Raw genomic sequence first — 25,361 nt, 5'->3', positions numbered from 1 at the left:
CCAAAAAAAAAGAAGAAGAAAAAAAAAAAAGGGCAAGGCGGTTCCAGAAAGGAAACCAAACCCCACACTCCCAAGCTAGCCAACATACAACCCTCATGCACACTAACATACACCCAGTCCCACGCATACCCTCCCCTTCGCACTTCCCCCCACCCAACCTTAATCCCCACCCCCTCCCAAAAACACCTCAGCAAAACAGCCCACTGACCACCCTAAGTAACCAAAATAGTACATACAGTTCCCCAGCCCCCCCGCCCCCCCCATCAACAGAAATCAGGAGCAAGATGTCCAAGCTTGTCAGCATACAAAAAGGGTCCAGCGCCAGAACGATAGCTGGGGGGGATCATGGTAGAAAACAAACAAACCCCATAGCCATATCTAACAACGGGATCCCCCCAGATACGAAGACTGAATATGGCATCAGGCCGGACTGTCCCCAGTCAGAGAACAGAAAATAAAAATATAACTGCCCAAAACCAGAACTAGATGGCACCAGGAAAGCTGATGCCAAGATAATCAGGTCCAGTTCAGGCGCAAGATCCACGGCATGTATGAAGGTCCCCAGTCAGGGCACCGGTAACTTAGCCAGAAAGGATTGAAGATCTGCAGGGGTGTCCAAGGTAACCGTCCCGTTGTTATGCTGGATGCGAACTTTGGCAGGGTATTGAAGTGCAAATCTGATCCCCCTCGAATGCAATTGAGTGCATGTATGGAGTAAGGGCTCGTCGACGTTCAGACAGCTGGGCAGAGAAATCTTGGAATAGCAGAAGCCTTGAGCCCTGGTAATCCAATGTGCGGATTTTGCGATAGGCATCCAGGATTTTTGCCTTAGTAGCATAATTAAGAAAGCGGGCTATCACCGGCCTGGGTCGTGCGCCGTCCGCCCGCGGTGCTCCGATGCAATGGGCTCTTTCCACCTGCACCTGGCCCAACGTGGCCTCTAAGCCCAGGGTTCGCGGTAACCAGGTCTCTAGCAGCTGTCCCAATTCAGCGTCTTTAACCGTCTCCGGTAACCGATCAGACGGAGATTCTTCCGGCGTCCTCGATTTTCAGCGTCCTCTGCTCGATCCGCTAAAGTTTTTACCTTGGTCTCCAGCAGGGCAATACGCTGCTCCGCCGTCTCAGCCCGGTCTTCCTGGGCCGAAATCCGCTCCTCAGCCTGGTCGAGTCACGCTGCATGGCCGGCTATACTGTCCTTCACCTCTTCCAGGACAGCATGGAGCTTGGACAGCTTCTCGTCGAGCAGAGTGGATAAATGGCGGACAGACACCTGCATATCGTCCTCATGCTGAGGCGTGCTGCATGGCGCCGCATTGGACGCCGCCATGATGGGAGTCTGGACAGGCTTCTCTTTACCAGGCCTCAGCGTTTTAAGAGGCATAACTGCCTATCCCTGACGCGAGGAGCTCCGGAAAATCCCCCTCAAAGAGAACAGGGATTCTGCTAGGGATAGTAGCACCGTCCGAAAGGAGAGATAGCTGACAAGCAAAGATTATCAGGGTTGTAGGCGGAGGGGAAGCGGAGCCCGAGCCCAAAACGTCTGCTCACAGCGCTGCCATCATGTGACCCCCCTGGAGTAAGTCTTAACAGAGATTTCGGCAGTTGGAACCCAAGCACAGTACCGGGTAAAGCTTTGGATTCTCGCCCAGAAATAGCTAAGAAGAAAAAAAAAAAAAAAATTTAAATTGAATCAGGTTGGGCAGACTGGATGGACCATTCGGGTCTTTATCTGCCGTCATCTACTATGTTACTATGTTTCCAAATCCCCATACTTTTATAAATTTATAACTAAAATACCTCACAGGGAGAGCTGAGGAAGATATCAGGATTCATTTTACTTTATTATTTAATCATAGGAAATTGTCTCTAAGCTCCAACAATTGATTAAATGGAGAAATTAGGCCTTACCTGATAATTTTCTTTCCATTAGTCCTTCACACTATTCCAGATCATTGAGATAGTTAAGACCTTCGACCAGCAGGTGGAGATAGAACATACAAGAAGAGCTGTCTGATATAGGTCCTACCTGACCACACCTACCTGAGCACCCCTCCTGTTTCTGACTTAAAGGTACAGGGAGGGCGATGGCGAGAGGGACCTGGCTCAACTGCTGGGGGGGGGGGGACCGACGGCAGAAGGAAGTGGGCATCCCTCCTGCCATATCAGTTTGTGAGGGGGACAATGGCAGGAGGGAGTGGGTATCCCTCATGCCACATTCATACGGGGTGGGGGTGGGGGGAGTGTGTGGTGGCAGGCAATCCTGCAGAAAATCCAGCATCCAAAGAACTGAGAGAGAAGAACCATTCTCCCGTTGGCTAGTGAACCAAGCCTAGTAGCACCGCCCAACTTCTGCTTAGGTCGCCACCGTGGACTTCCACTTGTGAAGCAGCACATATATCACCACAATAGAATAGCCCCGGGCTGACAAGGCCGTGCACTTAATAGCCATGCTGCAAGACCAAAGAGACATGGGTCCTGCAAAGCAATTGGCTCCTGTGAGAAGGACCAAGGGTGACATGGCAGACTCATCCCACTGGCCCTGCACCAGGTCAGCATACCATGGTCGTCTAAGCCAATCGGGAACCACTAAGATCAAGGTCCCCGAGCACTCTGATATGCAACACATCAGATACCCTAACATGGGCCATGGAGGGACGGAGTAAAAAAGACCCTCCTGTGGCCAGAACTGCACCAGAGCACCAAGGCCATACTTGCCGGCCTCTCGACAGCAACTGAAAGACCAATCAGCCTGCTTGAACGCCGCAGTCACCATGAGGTGCACTATGCACTCAAATGCTCTCCTGGAGAGACACACTCTTCAGGATCTATTGTCCGGCAACTGGATCCCCTCGGCCAGAGAGCGAGCTCTGAACAGAAATCGTCCAGATATGGATGGACTAGGATGCACAGATAGTGAAGTTGCGCTGCCACTACCACCGTCAAATTGGTGAATGTCCTGGGCGCTGTCACCAACCCGAAGGTAAGAGTCCTGAAACTGAAAGCGATGCTCCAGGACGTGAACACACAGAAACCTCCTGTGTGCCAGAAAAATGGGGATATGCAGATACGTCTCCATGAGATCCAGGGACGCACTATTTCCCTGCAGAAGTGGGCACCTGCAGTGCCGCATTGACCACTTTGAGATTGGCTCAGAGTCCAAACTTTAGAGCCTATCATTGGGATGATGAAGCATATCGAATATCTCCTGGAGTCCAAGTCGCCTGCTGGCATGGGTTCAATGGTCGCAAGATCCAAACGTCTGCGGATTGCAGTCTGCACCCGAAGCGCCACCTTGGGGCGGCCTACAGAGGAAACTAGAAAGTACACGGAGAGAAGATGGAGAAATCCAATGTGAGCCCATCGCGCAATACCTCCAAGACTCAGCAGTTAGATGTGACGGTCTCCCATTCCATCAGGAAAGTAGACAGCTGCCCCCCGATACGTGGAGAGGGGCTGAAGGCCTGGCATCAGAACAGTTTCTTAGGGGGGGTGCTGCTGGACATCCGTTTAAGAACTGTTGATGGCCAGACCCCAGGACGCAGGGTACTTCTGCCTTGAGGAGGGAGGACCATCCTACAGATAAGGACGTCCGAGCGTACTGAAATTAGAATGCCCCAAATCTATGGTGGGATGGGGCCTGCTCGTGGGCAGTCTTCAGCTTATGGTCTTGTACACTTGCCATGAGGTCAAAACCGAAGCTGTCCCTTAAAGGGTAACTTGCTCAAGGTGGCCTCAGAGGAGGAGCCCCCAGACCACTGCCTGATCCACAGTATCCTCCGAGTAGACACTGAAGAAGCGGCAAGCTGATGAAAACTTTCAGAATGTCAGATAAGGCATCAGCCATACAATCCACCCCCGAGATGAGAAAGACCAAATCACGCAGCATCACATTGACAGGGCATGGTGAAGTGTGCAACAAAGGTCAAGGCTGGCACCTCAATGACTCTGCCACAATCAAAAAAGGTGCATAAGGATGAAATCATACGCCTGTCCTGAACATCCCATCAGGACCACTCTTCCATCAGGAAGGAGAGAAGTACGCTTGGTGACCTGAGCCACAGCTGAATCCACCTAAGGAGAAGTAAAGCGCTTGGTATAACCGCCCCACCATAGGACAAAGCCATTCCACGGCCCGAGCATATTTCAGGGGACCCTCCGGGTTATCCCAAATCTCTGACAGGATACAAACCACATTGGGGTTATCAGGAAAGGAGGCAGTGGCCTCTTGATCACTCATAAGAGACCAATCCTGCTGGACCGGCTGACCCTGCTGCAGTGTCCATTCCTGCAGGCTTCTGCGATGAGGTCCTCCAGACGAGCAGGTTTGAAGAATCTGCGTGCTGTGGGATCGTCAGCCAGATCCCGAGAACCAAAGGGAGCCTGATTGCGAAGCTCCTCCAAACATTCCACATCAGCGGCCGTTGCTGAACCTCCCTGTGAAAGCAGAGGGATCAGGCGAGTGCCCAATGCCATCGCGGACATCTCCTTTTACGCTCAGGAGTTCCTGTTGGGGAACCAAGCGAAAGACTCGAGCAGAGCGGCAGCAATGTCCCCACTGATGGCCTAGATGTTGGTGGAAGTGACGATAGGTATGGACTTCTGTACTAAATATGCCTGAGAGAACCTATACACAGTTTCCGGGGAAAAAAGGGACTCCTGAAGCGAGAGCTGCCCTATGCGCCTCAGACTTAGAGTACTTGGAAGACTTATAAGGTTTTTTTTCCGGAACTGTGCTTGCATTTCACCAAAATGTTGCCAGAACTCTCCTGAGAGCCCCCAAACGCAAATGTTCTGGAAACTTGGGCAAAAGCTCAAGTGTCTCCCCTGAGGCAAAAGGCATCTCATCCATGCAATTTAGCCCCCCCTTGTAGGCCGCAGCGCACCGCGGAACACGGCTGTGTATCCGACAGCCATCTGCCACAAATAAGGAATGAATTCAATTCATCCCAACCTGGGAAGGCCATCTGTGAAGTTTGGAGCAAAAACAAAGCTCCTAACTATAAAAAATATAGATTTATTCAAGTCAGGAAAATCCAAGATGGCCGTTGGGTGCCGATTTTGCAATAAATCGCCTGGGGAAAGTAACAGGAATCCCCAGAAAACGGCAATTTGGGGATTTTAGAGGTTTTTTTTTTTGAGGGGGTAGGGCATGCAGGGAAACCACTCAAAACCCCTTTTTTAGACCCCCCAAAAAATCACCAAAACAGGCTATCACACTGTTACTCACTGTTCCATTGTGTTGAATGGGAGCAGCATGTAGGGAGATCCAAAACCTCAGGAATCTGTAAAGCTGGATTTCAAATCATCTGACTCCCCACCGGCCCAACCCCATGGCTGGTGACCTCCGCCACCCTCAGATACGTTGCGCAACCACCTGGTGGAAGCATGCAGTCCGGCTCCGATCTTGGTTGCGCCTCCACAAAACCGCTCAGCCTGCACTACACCCACTAGCGGATGAACCTGGGGTGAGCTAGCTCCCAACTCCGGAGCAGTCCTGCAGGCTGTCGAGAGGGCTTACTGCCTCGCAGGAAACCCCCCAGAAACAGACGTTCTTCAACTGTCTGTGATCTCCTGCCGTAAATATGTCCCCCTCAGGGCAAACCCGCGAGGGCAAATCTGCGAGGGAAATACCGAAAACATTACTGAAACTTTCAAAAGAAAACACGAGCAGAAGAGATAAGATCCTATAGGCTTGGCATGTAGAAGGCAAGACTGGAATCTACAGGGCATGCTCCAAGAAATACTAGCAGAAGGAGGAGGGGAAAATTATGTTCTTACCTGTTAATTTTCTTTCCTTTAGAAGCAGCAGATGAATCCAGAGACTAGTGGGATAGCTCACATTGACCAGCAGGTGGAGATAGATAAACTGATTAACAGGTGGTCTTATAGACTGGCATTCCTCCTGTACATCCAGTAACGCTCCTTGCCCAAGCATCCAGAGATAGGAAAATTGAGCAGTCAAAAAACTTCTTTCCAGTAACGAAATACAAAGAGTAAAATACAGAATATAACTACCAACAATAACACAACTGAAGTGCGCAACACAGAAAACCGGCATACCGTCTGCAGAAAGGGTGGGGTTCTGGATTCATCTGCTGCTTCTAAAGGAAAGAAAATTAACAGGTAAGAACATAATTTTTCCTTCCTTAGCACAGCAGCAGATGAATCCAGAGACTAGTGGGATGTAGCAAAGCAAAACTCAAACTGGGTGGGAATCCAACGCCGCCTCAGCCAATAACCGAAGTGCCAAAACTAGCCTCTGCATGGGCTGCCACATCCAACCGGTAATGCTTCGAAAAGGTATTCCCAGAAGACCAAGTAGCCGCACGACAAATCTCCTCCAAGGAAAGACCTCCGGACTCCGCCCAAGACGCAGCCATCTCTCAAGTCGAATGAGCACGAAGCTGTTCCGGCAACCGCTTCCCTGCCATCAAGTAAGCCGAAGCAATCGTCTCTTTGACCCAAAAAGCAATGGAAGCCTTAGATGCAGCCATACCTTTGTTCCGGCCCACGAACAACACAAAGAGGTGGTCAGACCGACGAAAGTCATTAGGAACCATCAAATAAAGAAGAACAATCCTGCGCACATCAAGGAAACGCAATGAAGAGAAGCGTTCCCCCCAATCCTCCGCCGAAAAGCCGGGAGGAATAAACACTGGCTCACATGAAAGGAAGAAACCAACTTCGGAAGAAAAGATGGCACCGTCCGAACAGATACACCAGCATCCGAAATGCGCAAAAAAGGATCTCTGCAAGACAACGCCTGCAACTCCGACACCTGTCATGTCTGGGCCGACGCCATATGCCACCCAAAAACACTATTTTCAACGTGACATCCATTCAGAGTAGCATTAGACAAAGGCTCATATGAGTGTCGCCATGCAACACCCCCAAGTACAAGCTAAGACTCCACTCCAGACAGGTTTTCTTAAGAGGAGACCGAATATGGTGAACCCCTTTCAGGAATCGCATTACATCAGGTTGAGACGCAAGCGCTGAACGAGATACCCGGCCCCTGTAACAATGCAATGGCCGCCACCTGAAACCTTTAGGGAATTATAGGCCAACCCTTTGGCAAAGCCTTCCTGCAGAAAGGAAAGAATAGCCGACATGATATACCTGGATGGGCGAAAGACCCTCGAGCATTTCACCAAGACTCAAAAACCCTCCAGACTCTAGCATAGGAGGCAGAGGTAGAAATCTTTTTGGCTCGAAGAAGAGTGGAAATAACCTTTTCCGAATAGCCCCTATGCCTCAGTCGTGACCATTCAAGAGCCAGGCCGTAAGACCAAAGTGGGACGGATTTTCCATGGAGATCGGACCCTGAGTCGTAAGTCCAGTCACCGGAAATGTCAACCGATCGGCTGCCGACAGCTGTATCAGGTCCGCATACCACGGACTACGCGGGCCAATCCAGAGCCACTAGGATCACCCTGCCGGAAAGAGAGAAATGCGGTGCAACACCCGACCTATCATCAGCCAAGGAGGAAATACATAAAGAAGACAACCCGGAGGCCACGGAAGAGCCAACACGTCCACCCCTTCCAACTCCCGTTCCTTTCATCTGCTGAAGAACCGAGGAAGCTTCACATTGCGAGATGAGGCCATGAGATCCATCTCCGGAAGACCCACCGTTGGACCAGCAGGTCGAACGCCCGATGCGGACAGCTCCCATTCGCCTGGATCTATTAGATTTCTGCTGAGGAAGTCCCTCCTGAACATTTTCATTGGCCCGCAATGATCGTAGTCCTGATGACACCGGGGACCACCGGGAAAGAAGAGACTTCTGTAAAGGCCTCATGTGGAACCGAGCCCATGCGACCACCTCCAGAGCCGCCACTATTGAACCCAGAACCTGCACATAATCCCAAACCCGTGGTCTGGGTGACTGGAGAAGTAGACGAACCTGAGACTGTAACTTCTCTCCCCGGTCCTGGGGCAGAAACACCTTCCCCAGACAAGTGTCGAACCGCACGCCCAGATGTTCCAACGACTGGGACGGGGTCAGAGAGCTCTTGGGAAAGTTTATGACCCACCCCAAAGACTGAAGGAGAGATATCACTTTCTGGGTAATCGACAAACTCTCCTGCCTGGAAGAGGCGCGGATCAACAAGTCGTCCAAGTAAGGGTGCACTCGAATCCCTTCTTTGCATAGAAATGCCACCACCACCTTTGAAAAAGTGTGGGGAGCCGTGGCTAGACCAAAAGGCATCGCCCGAAACTGATAATGTTGGCCTAGGATCGCAAACCGAAGAAATCTCTGATGCGAAGGCCATATCAGTATATGGAGGTAAGCTTCCTTGAGATCGAGGGACGTGCGGAACTCCCCCGGTTGAACCGCTGCAATGACTGATCGTACCATCTCCATACGGAAATGTCAGACCCGCTTAAGATCCAGCACTGGTCTTACTGACCCCCCCTTCTTGGGCACAATGAAGTAAACGGAATACCTGCTGAGACCTACCTCCTCTGGGGGAACCGGCACCACAGCCCCCAGATCCAGAAGCACTTGAAGAGTGAGTCGTACCGAGTCTCGTTTGGCCGCCCCATTTGCACGGGACACCAAGAAAGAATCGGCGATGGGAGAGGAAAACTCTAACTTGTAACCGTCTCGAATAATGTCCAAAACCCACTGATCCGACGTTATCTTGGCCCACTCCGCTAGAAAGGCAGACAGCCGCCCCCCCAAGGGAATGGCGGAGAGAGCCGAGACCCCGTCATTGTGGATTGCGATTTGCTGGAGCACGGGCTGGCTGAATTGTTGGGGGTTTTGCCACACGAAAGGAACCCTTTTGTGGAAATCTAGGTCTCAAATTAGCGAAGGAACCGTAAGAGGGCTGAAAGGACGGCTTACCCAGCCTATATCTCTTAACGTCCCTGAAGCGAGGTCTGGCAGACGAGGTTTTCAAAGGCGGTCTAGGCTTGTCCTCTAGCAACCGCTGTGTTTTGGTATCACCAAAATCCTTCACCAACCTATCCAAATCCCTCCCCAAATAACAGACGACCTTTTAAAAGGGAGTTTCACGAGCCGAAGCTTGGACGCCGCATCCACCGCCCAATTACGGAGCCACAAAGATCTGCGAGAAACCACGGAAAGAGACATTTGTTTGGCAGAAGCACGAATAATATCATACAAGGCATCCGCCAAATACGCCAGACCAGACTCCAGATCTGCCAATTCGGAGGGAACAGAACTCCCGGACTCCATCATGTTATCCGCCATCAGTTGAGACCATTGCAGACATGCACACGCAGCATATGAACTGCAAACCGCGGCTTGCAAGGTGACCGCTGCCACTTCAAAGGACATTTTAAGCGAAGATTCAATCTTCCTATCCTGGACATCCTTCAGCGCAACACCCCCCTCAACTGGCAAGGTAGTCTTCTTGGTGACTGTGGCCACCAACGCGTCAACCCTAGGCAGCTTAAATTTCTCCAGTTCATTCGGAGCAATAGGGTACAACTGCCACATGGCTTACGACACCCGCAGACTGGCCTCAGGCGTGTCCCATTGCGTCGCAATAAGCTCCTGCATGGCTTCATGAACCGGAAAGGATCTAGGCGGCTTTCGAGTCCTTGCCATAAGGGGGTTCGCGGACCCAGAAACCTACAGATCCTCCTGCGAGATGTTCAATCCTTGCAAAGCCTTAGAAATTAAAGAGGAAAGTTCTTCCCTGTGAAAAAGATGGAGCACGGAAGGATCATCCATGTCCCTACCCATCGGCTACCGCGTCCAATTCCATCACCTCACCTTTTTCCAACGAATCTGGAAGAGTCAGAGACAAGGGGGAGACTGAGGCAGGGTCCCCCTCATCCGCAGCCGCAAGTCTGCGTCGCTTTGCCACCTGAGACTGCACCGGAGGGGAAACATTAGTAATATTAGTATCAGTAGAAGTAGTAGTAGCAGGAGTAGGCAGCAAAGGAACATTCAAATGTGCTGTCTGATCAGGCTGAGAGCTCTGCAAGACAAAGGCATGGTGCATCATCATTATAAACTCCGGCGAAGATGAGCCCTGCACAAATCCCGCCGGCCCGGCCTGCACCGCGCAGTGGAGCGAAACCGTGGCTTCCTCCAATGCTCCCGACGCTTCAACAGCCGCCGAACTCCCTTCAGACGCAGACGTGCCCTGAAGCGTAGCTGACTCAACCGCGAGGGAAGAGGAGCTCGACTGTGCCTCCCCAGCGCGGGAAAACTCAAATTCACTGGCTGGCAGTAACGAATCTTCGGCTGTCGCGTCTGCACAGCCGGCAGAGCACAGCCCCAACGGTGTTCTGCACTTCCCACATCTCGAACACCGTTTAACAGACTCTGCCGCCATTTTTTTTTTTTTTAAACGGAGAAAGCCCGCCAAACAACTGACGCTGAACCCAAAAAACCACTAGGGATTTTCCAAACCGCACCAGACACACGAAAACAAGGAACTTCTACTCACCCAAACACTTCCACCTAGCACAACAGCAGATAAGTTATGGCTGGCAGTTGCAAGCTGTAAGCTGACCAGAAGGCACAGCTCAGCACAGGGAGGCTCTGTTTAATTTTTTTTTTTTTTTTTAACTGGAAAGAAGAAAATGCAGAGCCCAAGGAAACCCCTCAATCCACTGGAGGGGAGGGTGGAGAAGGGGACGTGAGGGGGCCCAGGTTGTAGCTCCCAAAGCTGGCACTGCTCAGCCAGACACCCCTTTCTCTCTGAAGAGAACTAGTCTCAACAGAAGAAATGAAAATTCACAGAAATTCACCCGGCACAGCCAGAATCCAGGAGCTAGATGGATAGCGACGAACCCCTGCTGGGAGATAGAGCATACTGGATGTACAGGAGGAATGCCAGTCTATAAGACCACCTGTTAATCAGTTTCTCTATCTCCACCTGCTGTTCAATGTGAGCTATTCCACTAGTCTCTGGATTCATCTGCTGCTGTGCTAAGGAATTATGGATTCAATCATCTCAAGCTTTCTACAGTGCCTGGTGGTCAGAGATGCATAAAACCCACTGGTCCGGAATAAAGTGGGATTGTACAAGAAATCTCTCGATTCATTTGGGGGGGGTGGTAGAACCCCCCCACAGGTGGGGAAAAAGGTATTTTGGGCTCTCCCAGGTTGTATGAGCTGTTCCCAATTTGCTGTGGTATTACCAGGCTGCGCAATTACAGTTCATTTTGGACTGAACTATTGCAGTAGATAACCCTGGAGTGCAGCTGGAGCAATATTTTGCAGGCCCTCAGTTCTTGATAAGGGGGATGTGGGCTTCTGTTATGGATAGGGTAGATCGAGGTGTAGTAGCTAATCCTTTGGCTCTAGGGTAGATCTCAGATTAAGTGGGGAGGGGGGCAGTAAGACATTAGCAGCTATAAGGGGAGAACCGACCTTTCTAGCAGGGGCTGATAGTGGAGTATTTGCCGGTGAGGAGTGAGGGAACTTGGGGTTTTCCGGGATTTCCTTCAGGAAGCTGGTATGATAGCTTTTAATACCTTAAGGGATCGTTTTCAGATATCCGAGGGGGGATTTCTTGCATTTTATGCAGCTGCATTATTTTATGCTGGGGCAAGACTGGTTCAATACCAACCAATACCGCAGGCTGATTGAACAAACTAAAATCGATGGGATTAGGGGATACATTCACTACATGGGTAAGGGATTGGCTAGATGGTAGGCTTCAAAGGGTGATTGGTATAAATGGTACCCCACTCCAAAACATCAGCAGTGATGAGTGGAGTACCTCAGGGCACGTCTTAGGGCCGATTCTATTCAATTTATTCATAGGAGATTTGACCCAAGGGCTTAGAGGAAAAGTATCACTGTTTGCCGACGATGACAAACTATGCAACATAGTTGGCAAAAGCAGTGTGCCTGACTTTATGACGCAGGACCTAAGACAGCTGGGACAGTGGTCATCAACTTGGCAGCTAGGCTTCAATGCTAAAAAATGTAAAGTAATGCACCTAGGCAAAAAAAATCCACACAGAACTTACACACTAAATGGTGAAACCTTGTCCAGGACCACGGTGGAACGTGATTTAGGAGTGATCATTAGCGATGATATGAGGCTGCCAATCAAGTAGAGAAGGCTTCGTCCAAGGCAAGACAAATGATGGGCTGTATCCGTAGGGGTTTTGTCAGCATGAAAATCTGAAGTCATAATGCCACTGTACAGATCCATGGTGAGACCCTCATCTCGAGTATTGTGTTCAATTCTGGAGACCACACTACAGGAAAGATGTGTTGAGAATTGAGTCGGTTCAGCGAATGGTTACCAGGATGGTCTTGGGGCTCAGGGATCTCATGTATGAAGAAAGGTTAAAAAAACTGCGGATGTACTCACTGGAGGAGCGAAGAGAGAGGGGGGACATGATTGAGACCTTTAAGTATATCACGGGGCGTATAGAGGTGAAAGATGATATCTTCAGTCTTACAGGGCCCTCGGTAACCAGAGGACACTCGCTGAAAATCAGGGGAGGGAAATTTCAAGGTGATGCTAGGAAGTACTTCTTCACCGAAAGGGTGGTCGATCATTGGAACGAGCTGCCTCAGCGGGTGATTGAGGCCAGCAGCGTGTCAGATTTTAAGAGAAAATGGGATATTCATGTGGGATCTATAGGGGAGTAAGAATCAGGGAGTGGGTCATTGGTATGGGCAGACTCGATGGGCTATGGCCCTTTTCTGCCATCAATTTCTATGTTTCTATGTTTCTAAGAGTATTTGAAAAATTTGGAGTATTTGGAAAATTTGTGGATATTATTACAGACGGTTCCAAGGCCTATTTCAGAGTTATATTCCTATATTACAGGGTGGGAGAAGTTTACCTGTAGGTTTAAACTTAAGTGGGAAGTTCATTTGCACCAGGTGATTAATAATCCCATATGGCTAACTATTTGCTCAGAGGTCAGGAAGGTCTCCACATGTGTATTAGTCCAGATGATATTTCACCCCTGCACGTCTTCCATAAAATGTATCCTTCTGCAGCTATTTGTTGGAGCTGTGGAGATCCAGGGGGTCCTTTCTGCACATGTGGTGGATCTGCACTCGGTTACAACTTTTTTGGAGACAAGAAACACATAAGCTTTCTGTATGGATAGCAGGTGATGTCCTCCTCACACCTCAAAGTTGTTTACTGGGGCTCCTGAATGTGAGACCCTTGAAGTAGCAAAGTTGCCTGCTATGCCAGGAGATGGCAACAGCAAAATGTTTAATAGCACTCCATTGGAAAGCTGTAGAAGCTCCATCTATAACTGAGTGGATTGACAGTTTAAAGCTACTTGTGTGCCAGGAACATATTTCTGCTAATTGGAGAGGACTATCTAAAACCCAGGATAGGGATTGGATATTGATTTTTTCAGAGATTGGTGGCTATTAAATACAGTGAGAAGGATGGGGGAGCTATTATTGTGTGTTTTTGGGACCATAGATTATTGATTGTCAAAGGAGAGTGGAGGGAGGGGGACAAGGGAGTACACAATGAATATCAGTGTGTGGGTATATACAGTTTCATGATGATGCTTAGTATGTTATTGTTTTTTGGGGTTCTGTTGATTATGTATATGGTGTTGTTACTTGCCTCATTTGATAACTACTATATTTGTTATTTTGAAAAAATTTCAAAAAAATTAGTTGAGCAAAAAAAATATCTAATCTAAAGATATAAGGGCGAGACTCAGTTTACAATAAAAATATGTTTACAAAAGATGTGTTGATTTTAAGATAGATCATTAGGTGTTACATTCTAAAAAACATTGAAACATTGTAGTTTTTAAAAATTTTACGGAAAACCTGAAAAGAAATACATGATCATATCTGAACGGGAAGGTCATTCCATAGTGCAGTCAATAGGAAGAAAAAGATCGAGCAAATTTTGCCAGTTGATCAAAAACCTTTGACTGAAGGAAAAGATAACTTATGTACTGTATATGAATAGTTCTAAAACTCAAAATGTTTGATGGAGTTTTAAAGTTAAGGGTATCAGAGAGTCAAACAATCCATGAATAATTTTATAAACAATGCAAGCACATTTAAACATGAGCTCTCTAATGAAATGTGAGCCAGTGTAAGTTCTTAAACAATGGAGTAACGTGCTCGAATTTTGACTTTCCAAAAACTAGTCGTGCTACAGTGTTCTGTATTAATTGTAACCTTTTCTGATTCCCTTTACTTAAACCAACATAGATAGAATTGCAATAGTCCCAGCTGAGCTAAAATAACTGACTGGACCATAAGAACATAAGAATTGCCGCTGCATGGGTCAGACCAGTGGTCCATCGGGCCCAGCAGTCCGCTCACGTGGCAGCCCCCAGGTCAAAGACCAGTGCTTTAAATGAGTCCAGCCTCACCTGCGTACATTCCAGTTTAGCAGGAACTTATCCAACTTTGTCTTGAATCCCTGGAGGGTGTTTTCCCCTATAACAGACTCCGGAAGAGCATTCCAGTTTTCTACCACTCTCTGGGTGAAGAACTTCCTTACCTTTGTACGGAATCTATCCCCTTTCAATTTTAGAGAGTGGCCTCTCGTTCTTCCTACCTTGGAGAGGGTGAACGATCTGTCTTTATTTGCTAAGTCTATTCCCTTCAGTTATTTTGAATGTTTCGATCATGTCCCCTCTCAGTCTCTTCTTTTCAAGGGAGAAGAGGCCCAATTTTCTCCAATCTCTCACTGTACGGCAACTCCTCCATCCCTTAACCATTTTAGTCGCTCTTCTCTGGACCCTTTCGAGTAGTACCGTGTTCTTCTTCATGTAGAGCGACCAGTGCTTGACGCAGTATTCCAGGTGAGGGCACACCATGGCCCGGTACAGCGGCATGATAATCTTTTCCGATCTGTTCGTGATCCCCTTCTTAATCATTCCTAGTATTCTGTTCACCCTTTTCGTCGCCGCCGCACATTGCACAGATGGCTTCATCGACGTATCGATCAGAACTCCCAAGTCTCCCAGGTCTCTCCAAGTACCACCCCGGACATCCTGTATTTGTGCATGAGATTTTTGTTACTGTCATGCATCACTTTATACTTATCTACGTTGAACCTCATTTGCCATGTCGATGGCCATTTCTCGTGCTTGATTATGTCACGTTGCAGATCTTCGCAATCCCCCTGTGTCTTCACTACTCTGAATAACTTCATATCATCCGCAAATTTAATCACCTCATTCAAAATGGTGTTGATAAAATAAAGGACAGACACTTTTCAATGTGCGGTAAACTAAAAATACATTTCTTAATCAGATGATTTACCTGATGATAAAAAGAGAAGACTCTAAAATTATTCCAATGTTCTAAAAGAGAACTCTATTGGTAGAAATTCACTAGATTACGTGTAACTGTGCTTGGAATATTGCTGATTCAGGGACCAAACCAAAGCATTTTTTTTTTAATTTAATTTCATTTGGACCTGAAGTGACCAATGGTGAAGTTTGGAAATACATGAATTAATATTAGCAGAAAAATCGTTCAAATTCAGATCTGCTTCCTGTAAAATAAAAATATAATTCAGCATACTGTATGTGAGAGCGTAATCGAAAGAAATATAATGTAGTCATATAAATATTTTTTAAAAACAGGGGACAATGGTGAACCCTGAGGGACACAGTCCAAAGACCATGCGGTAGATGTTGTACCATTGAAATGTTACATGTATGATCGCAATGACAGAAATCCTTTGAACCAATTGAGGACGTTACCCTCCAAATCTAAATCAGACAATAGTTGAACAAGAATAGGATGGTTCATAACATCAGAGGGCTTCGGGGCTATTATCGCGGCTTTGTAAACAGGCCCTTAGAGATCAAGGATGACCATAAAGTATTCTGTAGTGCAATTGAAGCGAAAGCCATGTTGAAATGGAGATGGTATGGAAAACTTGACTATATAACTTGATAATTGTTTAGAGATTATGGACTCAATTTGGTTAATAAGGGGTATATTAGAGATTGGTGATAGTTTGTAGGAACAGATTGATCTAAGGACAGACCTTTCAATAAAGGGGTAAGAATAGCCAGAATCTAGAAACAATTTATCAATGAAGTTAACCAAGAAATAGCCTAGCCTGAAATATCTCAAAAATATAAGATGGACAAGAATCCAGGAAGCAATTACTCTGACTTAGTCTATTGCATAAGGTCCTAACCTGGTCTTTCCAATACCTGTCCACTGGGATAGCATTTGTTATTTCCAAATCGGGAAGTAAAACCTCATTCTACTTTAGGGAAAAAGGCTCTGATGTTTTTAATTTTATCATTCAAATACTTTGCAAGTTCCTCTGAATTAAGTACACTAGTCTCATGGTTATTCTTATCAATAGTGCTAAGGGATCTCCAAAGTTTGAATAAGGCTTTACTATTGGTCTTTATACTAAAGGGTCCTTTTACTAAGGTGCGCTAGTGCGTCTTAGCGCACACTAAATGCTAACGCGTGCTAATGTGTCCATTATATCCTATGGACGCATTGCCACGTGTTAGCATTTAGTGAGCACTAGCGCGCCTTAGTAAAAGGACCTCTAAGTCTTTCAAGATCTATTGAATTCTAATTTGTAGATTGAGATAATTCTTCTCCAAGTCAATTTATCTGTCTCCAACTTACTTTTCTTCCATTTTCGTTCCAATTTTCTACATTCACTCTTAAAGAAGCTGTTAAGCATGGTTTTTAGATTTACTCTCTTTCCCAGGAGGTCAAGTATTTAAATATATTTTTGTAAGATGTTTCCATTTAGCTAGTTTCTCTGTTATCCTACATTATAAAGAGACTGGCAGGGGAGGGAAGGGAGTGAGGGGGCTGGATGCAAAGCAGCAAGGGAGGGGGAACAGGTTCAGAGCCAGGCAAGGCAAGGCACTTGAATATTGAACTCCCCTCTGGTTTATATTTGAATCAACCTTTTTACCTCCTTTTTTTGGGGGGGGGGGGAAATTACCTCAGTTTATATTTGGGTTGGTTTATATTCGAGTATACATGGTAATTGCCTTTCTATAGTGCTGCAACTCTTCGCTGGCAATTAAATTGTAGCCTATTTAATTATTTTTTTAATGTATTGCCTTGTGACTTTACTGTTGTATTTTTGTATTGCTAGTGCACACTCCCTGACTAGTTTATCTTGGGGCCCTGCTCTCCTTTTCAGCATTTGAAACATCATGAAATACAACAAATTTTTTGTTGATACCCACCTTTTCATTGGGAATGTTGACATGTTTCACAGATGAGACACTACTACTGCTTGGCTTAGCTTGCAGTTCTGAATGTCCCATTTTTATGCTCTTTTCAATCCTGGTTTCAATGCTACTGCCTTGAGAACTTTCACATGGCCTCTTGGTAATGTTTCTCTCAGAAGTACCTTTGGGTGCTGCTCATCAGTTTCTTCAGAAAATTCAACAGCATAGGGGTAAAGTCTGTTTACAATGCAGAGAACTTGTCCAGGCTTTAGCTTCACTCTTTGGTCCTTACCAATGTCCACAAAATCCACACTGGTTGGATTAATTCCTATCTATATAGAAGCAGCAGTTAATTTTAAGGTATAGCCAGAGCTAAATCTAATTAGTGATACTAATGCTCAGAACACTAACAAGCCTGCAGCAAAAAAACACCCTTTGTCACAATGTTCGTTAACCCAATTTTATAATTTTAAATATGTATAGGCGGTATATCAAATTTTATTAAGACTTGATCAGTTTTAAATGAAACACAAAGATAAATCAGGACTTTTTATCATCTATCATTTTCAATAGTTTTTCCTTTTATTCTGCTAACTTTTATCCTGCTTCCTTGGGTTGACAGCTCAGTCAGACCTTACCCCAAAAAGGATATTGCATCATGAGCCCTATTCACATCTGTTCAGAATGTCAACACCTTGTTCTTTTCACTTCTCTACCCTCCTTCCCCTGTAATTCAGCCATCTCAGGATAGTCTGTGGTATGAGGTATAGATCTGGTATGTATAAACCCTCAGTTCTACTTATAGGTGTCACTTTTGTGAAACAATTGGGACTTTCTTTGCCAGAGACTGTGACCATTGTTCCACACCATCTCCAGCCTCTACTGACCAAACGAGTAGAGGGTTGTTATGAGGGATTGAATCTCTAGGCCTGTAGCAAAGCACTGCTTCTATGCCAGTAGTTGTCACCCTTTTCAATTTTGTGGCACAACTTTGAGTTTGTTCAATCCTCATTGCACATCTAACCAAATTCTGCATGATCTTCAACCTCACCACCCCCATGACAGAAAATCAGCAGATTGAGACACAAGATTAAAAAAAATTGTTGATTTCAATCTGATGCCCGAACAATGCATGGTCTTGAATGATTACAAAACCGTAGTTTAAATTCAAGTTCATTTAATTCTTGATATACAACCCATTTTATTGACCAACTAGAAAATGCAGCATTCAGACATAAAGCACTGCTCTTCTCCTGCAAGTATGAAGGAAGAAGGCAAAAAAGATCACCAGTTTTCTGGTAGATGAAGCCGAGACTGCCAATCAGCAAGCTGTTCAAACTACTTAAAACCATATTTGTTCGGTTATCACATAATACTTAAGCCCAATATAAAAGACTCATAGCTAGTCGTAACTACAGTACAAGAGAATTAAGAATACACCTGAAAAAAAGCCAGAACAATCTATTTCCAAATGCATACATTTGCTGTACTGTATAGACTGCAATGATAGGCTTTTCTCGGGCTTCACCAACACCTCCTCATTGTCACAGATTCTCTGTGTCCATCCCAATTTACCTGCTTTATCTCGACATATCCTTTACAGCAGTCTGCTATCAGCTCCACTAAGGAAAAGACAGAAAAAGGCATCTGTGAATTTTTATTATTTTTTGTTGTTTATTATAATTTGCAATATGGATACAAAGATATTCTTACAACATACAAAATCGATAATGCTTAAAAAGCAGAAGTCACAACCAAAGAACAACTAAACACATTTGCAAAACAACTTCACTGAGTCCCCACCCCACCCTTTCCATCCCCTACCTCCCTCCCTCCACCTACTAGGTACACAGTCTGTACAAAAAGAAAAAAACCAAAACACAATCTAGTAATACAAGGAGTCCCCCATAATGGGTCTCTGTCAACGGTTAGCTCTCCAGACCATGTATGGGTCTCACACTTTATGGTATGCTACCAGCCCCATATCATGCAGTGCTGTTAATTTAGACATAAGCTGAATATAATCTAATTTGGAACAAAGCACTGATTGCCCAGGCAGCACTGGACATTTCCAGACCACCGCCAGAACCAATCTGGCAGCAGTAAAAATATAAGCCGCCAATTTTTGCATGGGCGGAGGATGACCAGGCAATGGGGCATCCAATAAACAGCAGCCCATCAATAAAGAGCAGTGGCCCTTGGTGATGCTTACCACTAACTGGCCCACCATTCGCCAAAAGAAGTGGAGAACTGGGCCAGTCCACCACATATGAATAAAATCCCCTGATTGCCCACAGTTGCTCCAACATAGAGCACTACCCCCCCTTAAACATGTGAATAAAATCCCCTGATTGTCCACAGTTTCTCCAACATAGAGCACTACCCCCCCTTAAACATGTGAGCCAATCTAGTTGGGCTAAAGTATCATTGATAGTACATTTTAAATCCGTTTTCCACTACTGTATAGGAGACCGAAAGGTGGAATAATCTATTATACAGCTTCTGCCAGGTCCTTCCCGTGCAGGAGATACCCAAGCCCCTCTCCCAAGACTCCATATAAGGATCCTGGGGCATTTCCTGCAATAATAAGGCTAGGTAAAGCCTGGAAATACCACCCCTACCAACCGCAACCTATAGAGCCCTTTCCATAGCTATTTCTCCCAAGCTTAGATCCCAAATAGCTTTCTTGGTTATAAACAAGGGTAATTGGGTATAATGATAAGCAACCTGAGTGGCCAACCCAAATTCCTCCTGCAAGAAATTAAAAGGCCATACTTCTCCATTGTCCCAAATTTGTCCCATAGTCCTCAACCCAGCCCTGATCCAAACCCCTTGAAAAGGGCTCTTCTCTCTCAGCCAAAAGGCCTAAAGTGATGCATATAGGAGTATGGAAGAAATATTCTCTCTCTGGGAACATCAATTTACATAGGTAGTACCAATTACATAATATAACCACAAGAAAAGGGTTATCTTGTTGCAGAATCTCCCATAGGACAACCAAAGGTGCCTAGGGAAGTTTCCACAATGTGAAATCTGGAATAAAAGTCTGAATAATCCTTAGCCAATGGCAGGCAGTATACAAGATTCAGATGGCTATCTCCTGTAGTAGTGCCGCTTTATGGTACAGTGAAAACTGGGGCACCCCCATCCCTCCCTGAACCTTGGATTTAAATAAAATGTAGCACTGCACCCTAGGCGGTCATTTCTTCCATATATATATGCAAATACCGGTCTTATGTAGCCTTCGAAAAAAAGCCCGACAAGAGCGTTATAGGTAATGCGAGAAAGCACAGTTACTTACCGTAAAGCACAGTTACTTACCGTAACAGGTGTTATCCAGGGACAGCAGGCATATATTCTCACATGTGGGTGACGTCATCTACGGAGCCCCAGCGCGGACAGCTTTTCAAGCAAAACTTGATTGAAGTTTCAAGTTTGCTACACTGCACCACAAGAAGCCATCCCCGGGGAGGAGGGCGGGTTATGAGAATATATGCCTGCTGTCCCTGGATAACACCTGTTACGGTAAGTAACTGTGCTTTATCCCAGGACAAGCAGGCATGATATTCTCACATGTGGGTGACCTCCAAGCCAACCAAAAAAGAGCAGGTGGGAGGATGGCAATTTAGGAAAACAGGTTACGTAACACCGACTGGCCAAACCGGCCGTCGCTTCTGGACAAAGTGTCCAGACAGTAGTGGGAGGTGAACGTATGAACCGAAGACAAGTGGCAGCTTTACATATGTCCTCCACAGGAGTAGACCGAAGGAAAGCAACAGAAGCTGCCATCGCCCGGACCTTATGCCCCGTGACTCGACCATGGAGCGTGAGACCAGCCTGAGCGTAGCAAAAAGAAATACAAGCAGCTAGCCAGTTGGACAAGGTGCGCTTGGAAATAGGATGTCCCAGCCGATTAGGATCAAAGGACAAAAATAATTGAGGAACCTTCCGATGAGACTTGGTACTTTGGAGATAAAAAGCCAACGCCCTCTTACAGTCCAGCGTATGAAGCACCGTCTCACCAGGATGAGAGTGGGGCTTCGGGAAGGACACCGGAAGAACAATAGACTGATTGAGGTGGAAATCAGACACAACCTTAGGTAGAAATTTAGGATGGGTGCGAAGAACCACCTTGTCATGATGGAATACAGTAAAGGGCGGGTCCGCAACCAAAGCCTGTAGCTCACTAATCCGACGAGCAGACTTGAGCGCAAGTAAAAAGACCACCTTCCAAGTGAGAAACTTAAGAAGAGACTTGTCAATCGGCTCAAAAGGAGGTTTCATCAGCTGAGCCAAGACCACATTAAGATCCCAAACTACAGGAGGAGGTTTCAGAGGAGGATTAATATTAACTAAACCCCTCATGAAACGAACCACCAGAGGATGAAGAGAGAGAGAACGTCCCTCTAGATGCCGATGGAAAGCAGCAATAGCACTGAGATGCACCCGGATGGAAGTTGTCTTCAGCCCAGACTCGGACAAATGCAACAAATATTCCAGAACCGAGGACACCGGAACCAAACTTGGATCCAGATGGTGCGAGGTACACCAGGATGAAAATCTGGTCCACTTCTGGGAATAACAAAGCCGAGTCGAGGCCTTGCGCGAGGCTTCCAACACCTCCCTGACCGCCGAAGTCAGGGGGAAAGGAACCAAGCCGTCAGATGTAGTGACTGAAGATTGGGATGCAACAGCGAACCCCGACTCTGAGACAGCAGAGAGGGAAACACAGGCAGAAGTAGAGGCTCCCTGACACTGAGTTGAAGGAGCAGGGAGAACCAGTGCTGACGAGGCCAACGAGGCGCGATGAGAATCATAGTGGCTCCGGATGACTTGAGGTGAACCAACGTCCTCAAGATCAGAGGAAAAGGAGGAAACGCATAAAGGAATCTCCCTCCCCAGTCGAGAAGGAAGGCCTCGAGACGGTCCTGGGAGTAAATTCGTGAACAATAGAGGGGCAGTTTGTGAGTCTCCGGGGAGGCAAACAGATCCACCTGAGGCGTCCCCCAGCGGTCGAAGACCTCGCGCAGAACTCGGGAGTTTAGCGACCACTCGTGCGGCTGGAGAAGACGACTGAGTTTGTCGGCCAGACAATTCTTCTCTTCCTGAATGTAAACCACCCGCAGGAAGATGTTCTGGGAGGTCGCCCATTCTCAAAGGCGCAAGGCTTCCCGGCACAGGGACCAGGAGCCCGTTCCCCCTTGCTTGTTTACATAATACATTGCCACTTGGTTGTCCGTCCATACCAGGACCACCTGATTTCGCAGCAGATGACCGAACGCTCGAGCTGCCAGAAAAATGGCCCGAAGCTCCAACACATTGATGTGACAAAGACGGTCCTCCGCCGACCATAGCGCTTGATTCCGCAGACCGTCGAGGTGAGCCCCCCACGCGTACTCCGAAGAGTCCGTGGTCAGGACCTTGCGATGTGGAGGGACGAGAAAGAGCAAACCCCCGGAAAGATTGGAAGAGCTGGTCCACCAACGGAGCGATCGTCTCAAGGAAGGAGTGACCGTTACAGGAAGGGAGAGCGGGTCCCGGATCCTGACGCCACTGGGAGGCCAAGGTCCACTGAGGAAGTCTCAGATGCAATCTGGCAAACGGCGTGACATGAACTGTCGAAGCCATGTGGCCGAGTAGAATCATCAGCCTGTGCGCAGAGACGGAGCGCTGCAGCAAAATCTGACGGGCCAGGCGAAGCAGAGCCTCCAGTCTCGACGAGGGAAGGAACGCACGAAGGCGAACCGTGTCCAGCAAGGCCCCGATATAACTGAAGGGATTGAGCCGGGCACAACTGCGATTTGGGAAAATTTACCTCGAACCCCAGACGTTGAAGAAAAATGATAGTCTGTCGGGTCGCTGAGATAACCCTCTCCCGGGATGAAGCCTTGATCAGCCAATCGTCCAGGTAGGGGAAGACCTGCAGCCCCTGTGATCTCAGGGCAGCTGCGATCACCACCATACACTTCGTGAAGACCCGAGGAGACGAGGCCAGCCCAAAGGGAAGGACGCGATATTGGAGGTGCAACTCCCCCACCTGGAACCGTAAGAACTGGCGGAAGGCGGGATGCACCGGAACATGCGTATATGCTTCCTTTAGGTCCAGGGAGCACATCCAGTCCCCCGAGTCTAGCAGAGGGTACAGGACTGGAAGGGATAACATACGGAACTTCTCCCGGACAAGGAACTTGTTGAGCCTCCGGAGGTCCAGAATGGGGCGTAAGTCCCCTGTCTTCTTCGGGACCAAAAAGTAACGGGAGTAAAACCCCCATCCCCTTTGGCTCGGGGGCACCCGGCTCCACCGCCCGAAGGCCTAACAAGGACCTGGCCTCCGACAGGAGAAGAGGAAACTGGTCTCGACAGCAAAGAGAGCCCCCGGCGGATGTTCCGGTGGCGTGGCTAAGAAGTTCAGCGAGTAGCCCTCGGAGATGATCCAGAGCACCCAAGCGTCTGACGTGATCTTGGCCCAGGCTGGAAGAAAGGCCTGCAATCGGCCCCCGATAGGAAGGGGGTCCTTTGACAGTGCGGAGGGGGGCCCGCCCCCAACCGCGCATCACGTCAAAAAGACGGAGCGGGTTTAGACGCTCCTTGCGCCAGAGGCTTTGGTTGGGACGCTCTGCCCTGCTGCTGGGGGACGCCGGGGCGGAGGCCTGGAGAAGGCCGGCGTCGACTTCTGCGGGTACCGCCGCGGAGGAGGTCTAAACGGCTTCTGCAGCGGAGCCCAGGGTTTAGGACGGACCAATGAGGCAATAGAGCGCTCGTGTTCAGACAAACGCTTGGTCGCCGCCTCCAAGGATTCATCAAACAGCTCTGAGCCAACATATGGAAGATTGGCCAGACGCTCTTGCAAGTTTGGGGTCCATATTCCAGGGTACGGAGCCATGCAAGGGCGGCGCATCGCCACCCGCGAAGGCGGACACACGAGAGGCGAGCTCAAATGCGTCATACACAGCATGGAAGAGGTAGAGACGCAGCTGAGACAAATTGGACATAAAGGCCCCAAAATCCTCTTTATGGGAATCTGGCATGACTCCATGATACCTCGGCAACGACTTCACCATCTGTCTCAAATAAGACGAGAAGGTGAATGCGTAATTCAGGACCCTGGTCGCCATCAAAGAGTTGGAATAGAGGCGACGACCAAACTTGTCCAAGGTCCGTCCCTCCCGTCCGGGGGGAACCGCCGCAGAGACCCTGGAAGGCTGCGACTTCTTCAGAGCTGACTCCACCAGTAGGGACTAAACTAAACTAAACTAAACCTTAGATTTGTATACCGCATCATCTCCGCAAGCGCAGAGCTCGGCACGGTTTACAGAGGTTGAGAGGAAAGAAAACTACAAAGATGGATATAGGAGAGGGAATAAGAAGATAGGGAGGGAACAGGGTACTAGAGAACGGGGGGTGATTAGATTTTGAAAAGAGCCAAGTTTTCAGGTGTTTACGGAAGGATTGGAAGGAGCTAACATTTCTGAGCGGGGATGAGAGGTTGTTCCAGAGTTCTGTGGTTCTAAAAGGGAGGGATGTTCCAAGTTTTCCTGCGCGGGATATACCTTTTGTAGATTGGGAAAGATAGTTTCAGTTTTTGGAGGATCTAGAGGAGAGTGGGTTAGAGGAATTCCAAAGGAGTGGGATAACGGGGGGTAGGGTGCCATGTAGAATCTTGAAGGCTAAGCAGGCACATTTATAGAGGACTCTGGAGTATACTGGGAGCCAGTGAAGCTTGGAGAGGAGAGGGGAGACGTGATCAAACTTGGCCTTTTGCGAAAATAAGCTTGGCCGCGGCATTCTGAATTAGTTGAGAGTCTGTGGAGGTTTTTCTTAGTTAGGCATATATAGATGGAGTTGCAGTAGTCCAGTCTGGAGGAGGATGCTGGATTGAACGAGGATGGCGAAATGAGAATGGTGAAAGCAGGATCTTACTTTCCTCAACATATGGAGGCTAAAGAAGCATTTTTTTACCAGGGAGTTGAGGTGATCACTGAAGGAGAGGGAGGAGTCTAAGACGAAGCCTAGGACTTTGCTTGAAAACTCAAGCTGGAGAGTGGGGGCCGGAAGGTAGTGGAATGGAGGAGGGTAAATGGTCTGAAATAGGGCCAAGCCAAAGTAGTTTTGTTTTGGACTCATTTAGTTTCATTTGTACAGATTGGGCCCAGGATTGGAGGTTCGTAATACATGAGGATATGTTTTCAGTGAGGTTAGAGAGGTTCGAGTCGGTCTCGAGGAGGATGAGGATGTCG

The 25,361-nt window shown here is 47.7% G+C and overlaps 1 protein-coding gene across 1 annotated transcript in view; it reads right to left on the bottom strand.

The window, feature by feature from the left end:
- The window catches only part of APTX (aprataxin), a 165,882-nt gene that overhangs the window by 63,445 nt on the left and 77,076 nt on the right, over positions 1–25,361 (bottom strand). Inside the window, 3 exon segments of the mRNA XM_033918223.1 lie at positions 17,140–17,318; positions 17,321–17,456; positions 18,700–18,746. Of these exon segments, the coding sequence (XP_033774114.1) occupies positions 17,140–17,318; positions 17,321–17,456; positions 18,700–18,746 (362 nt within the window).

This window comes from Geotrypetes seraphini, chromosome 1 (assembly GCF_902459505.1).
Source record: "Geotrypetes seraphini chromosome 1, aGeoSer1.1, whole genome shotgun sequence".
Taxonomy (NCBI): domain Eukaryota; kingdom Metazoa; phylum Chordata; class Amphibia; order Gymnophiona; family Dermophiidae; genus Geotrypetes; species Geotrypetes seraphini.
The sequence above is the reverse complement of the archived record's forward strand: the minus strand, read 5'-3'. Positions and strand labels throughout refer to the sequence as shown.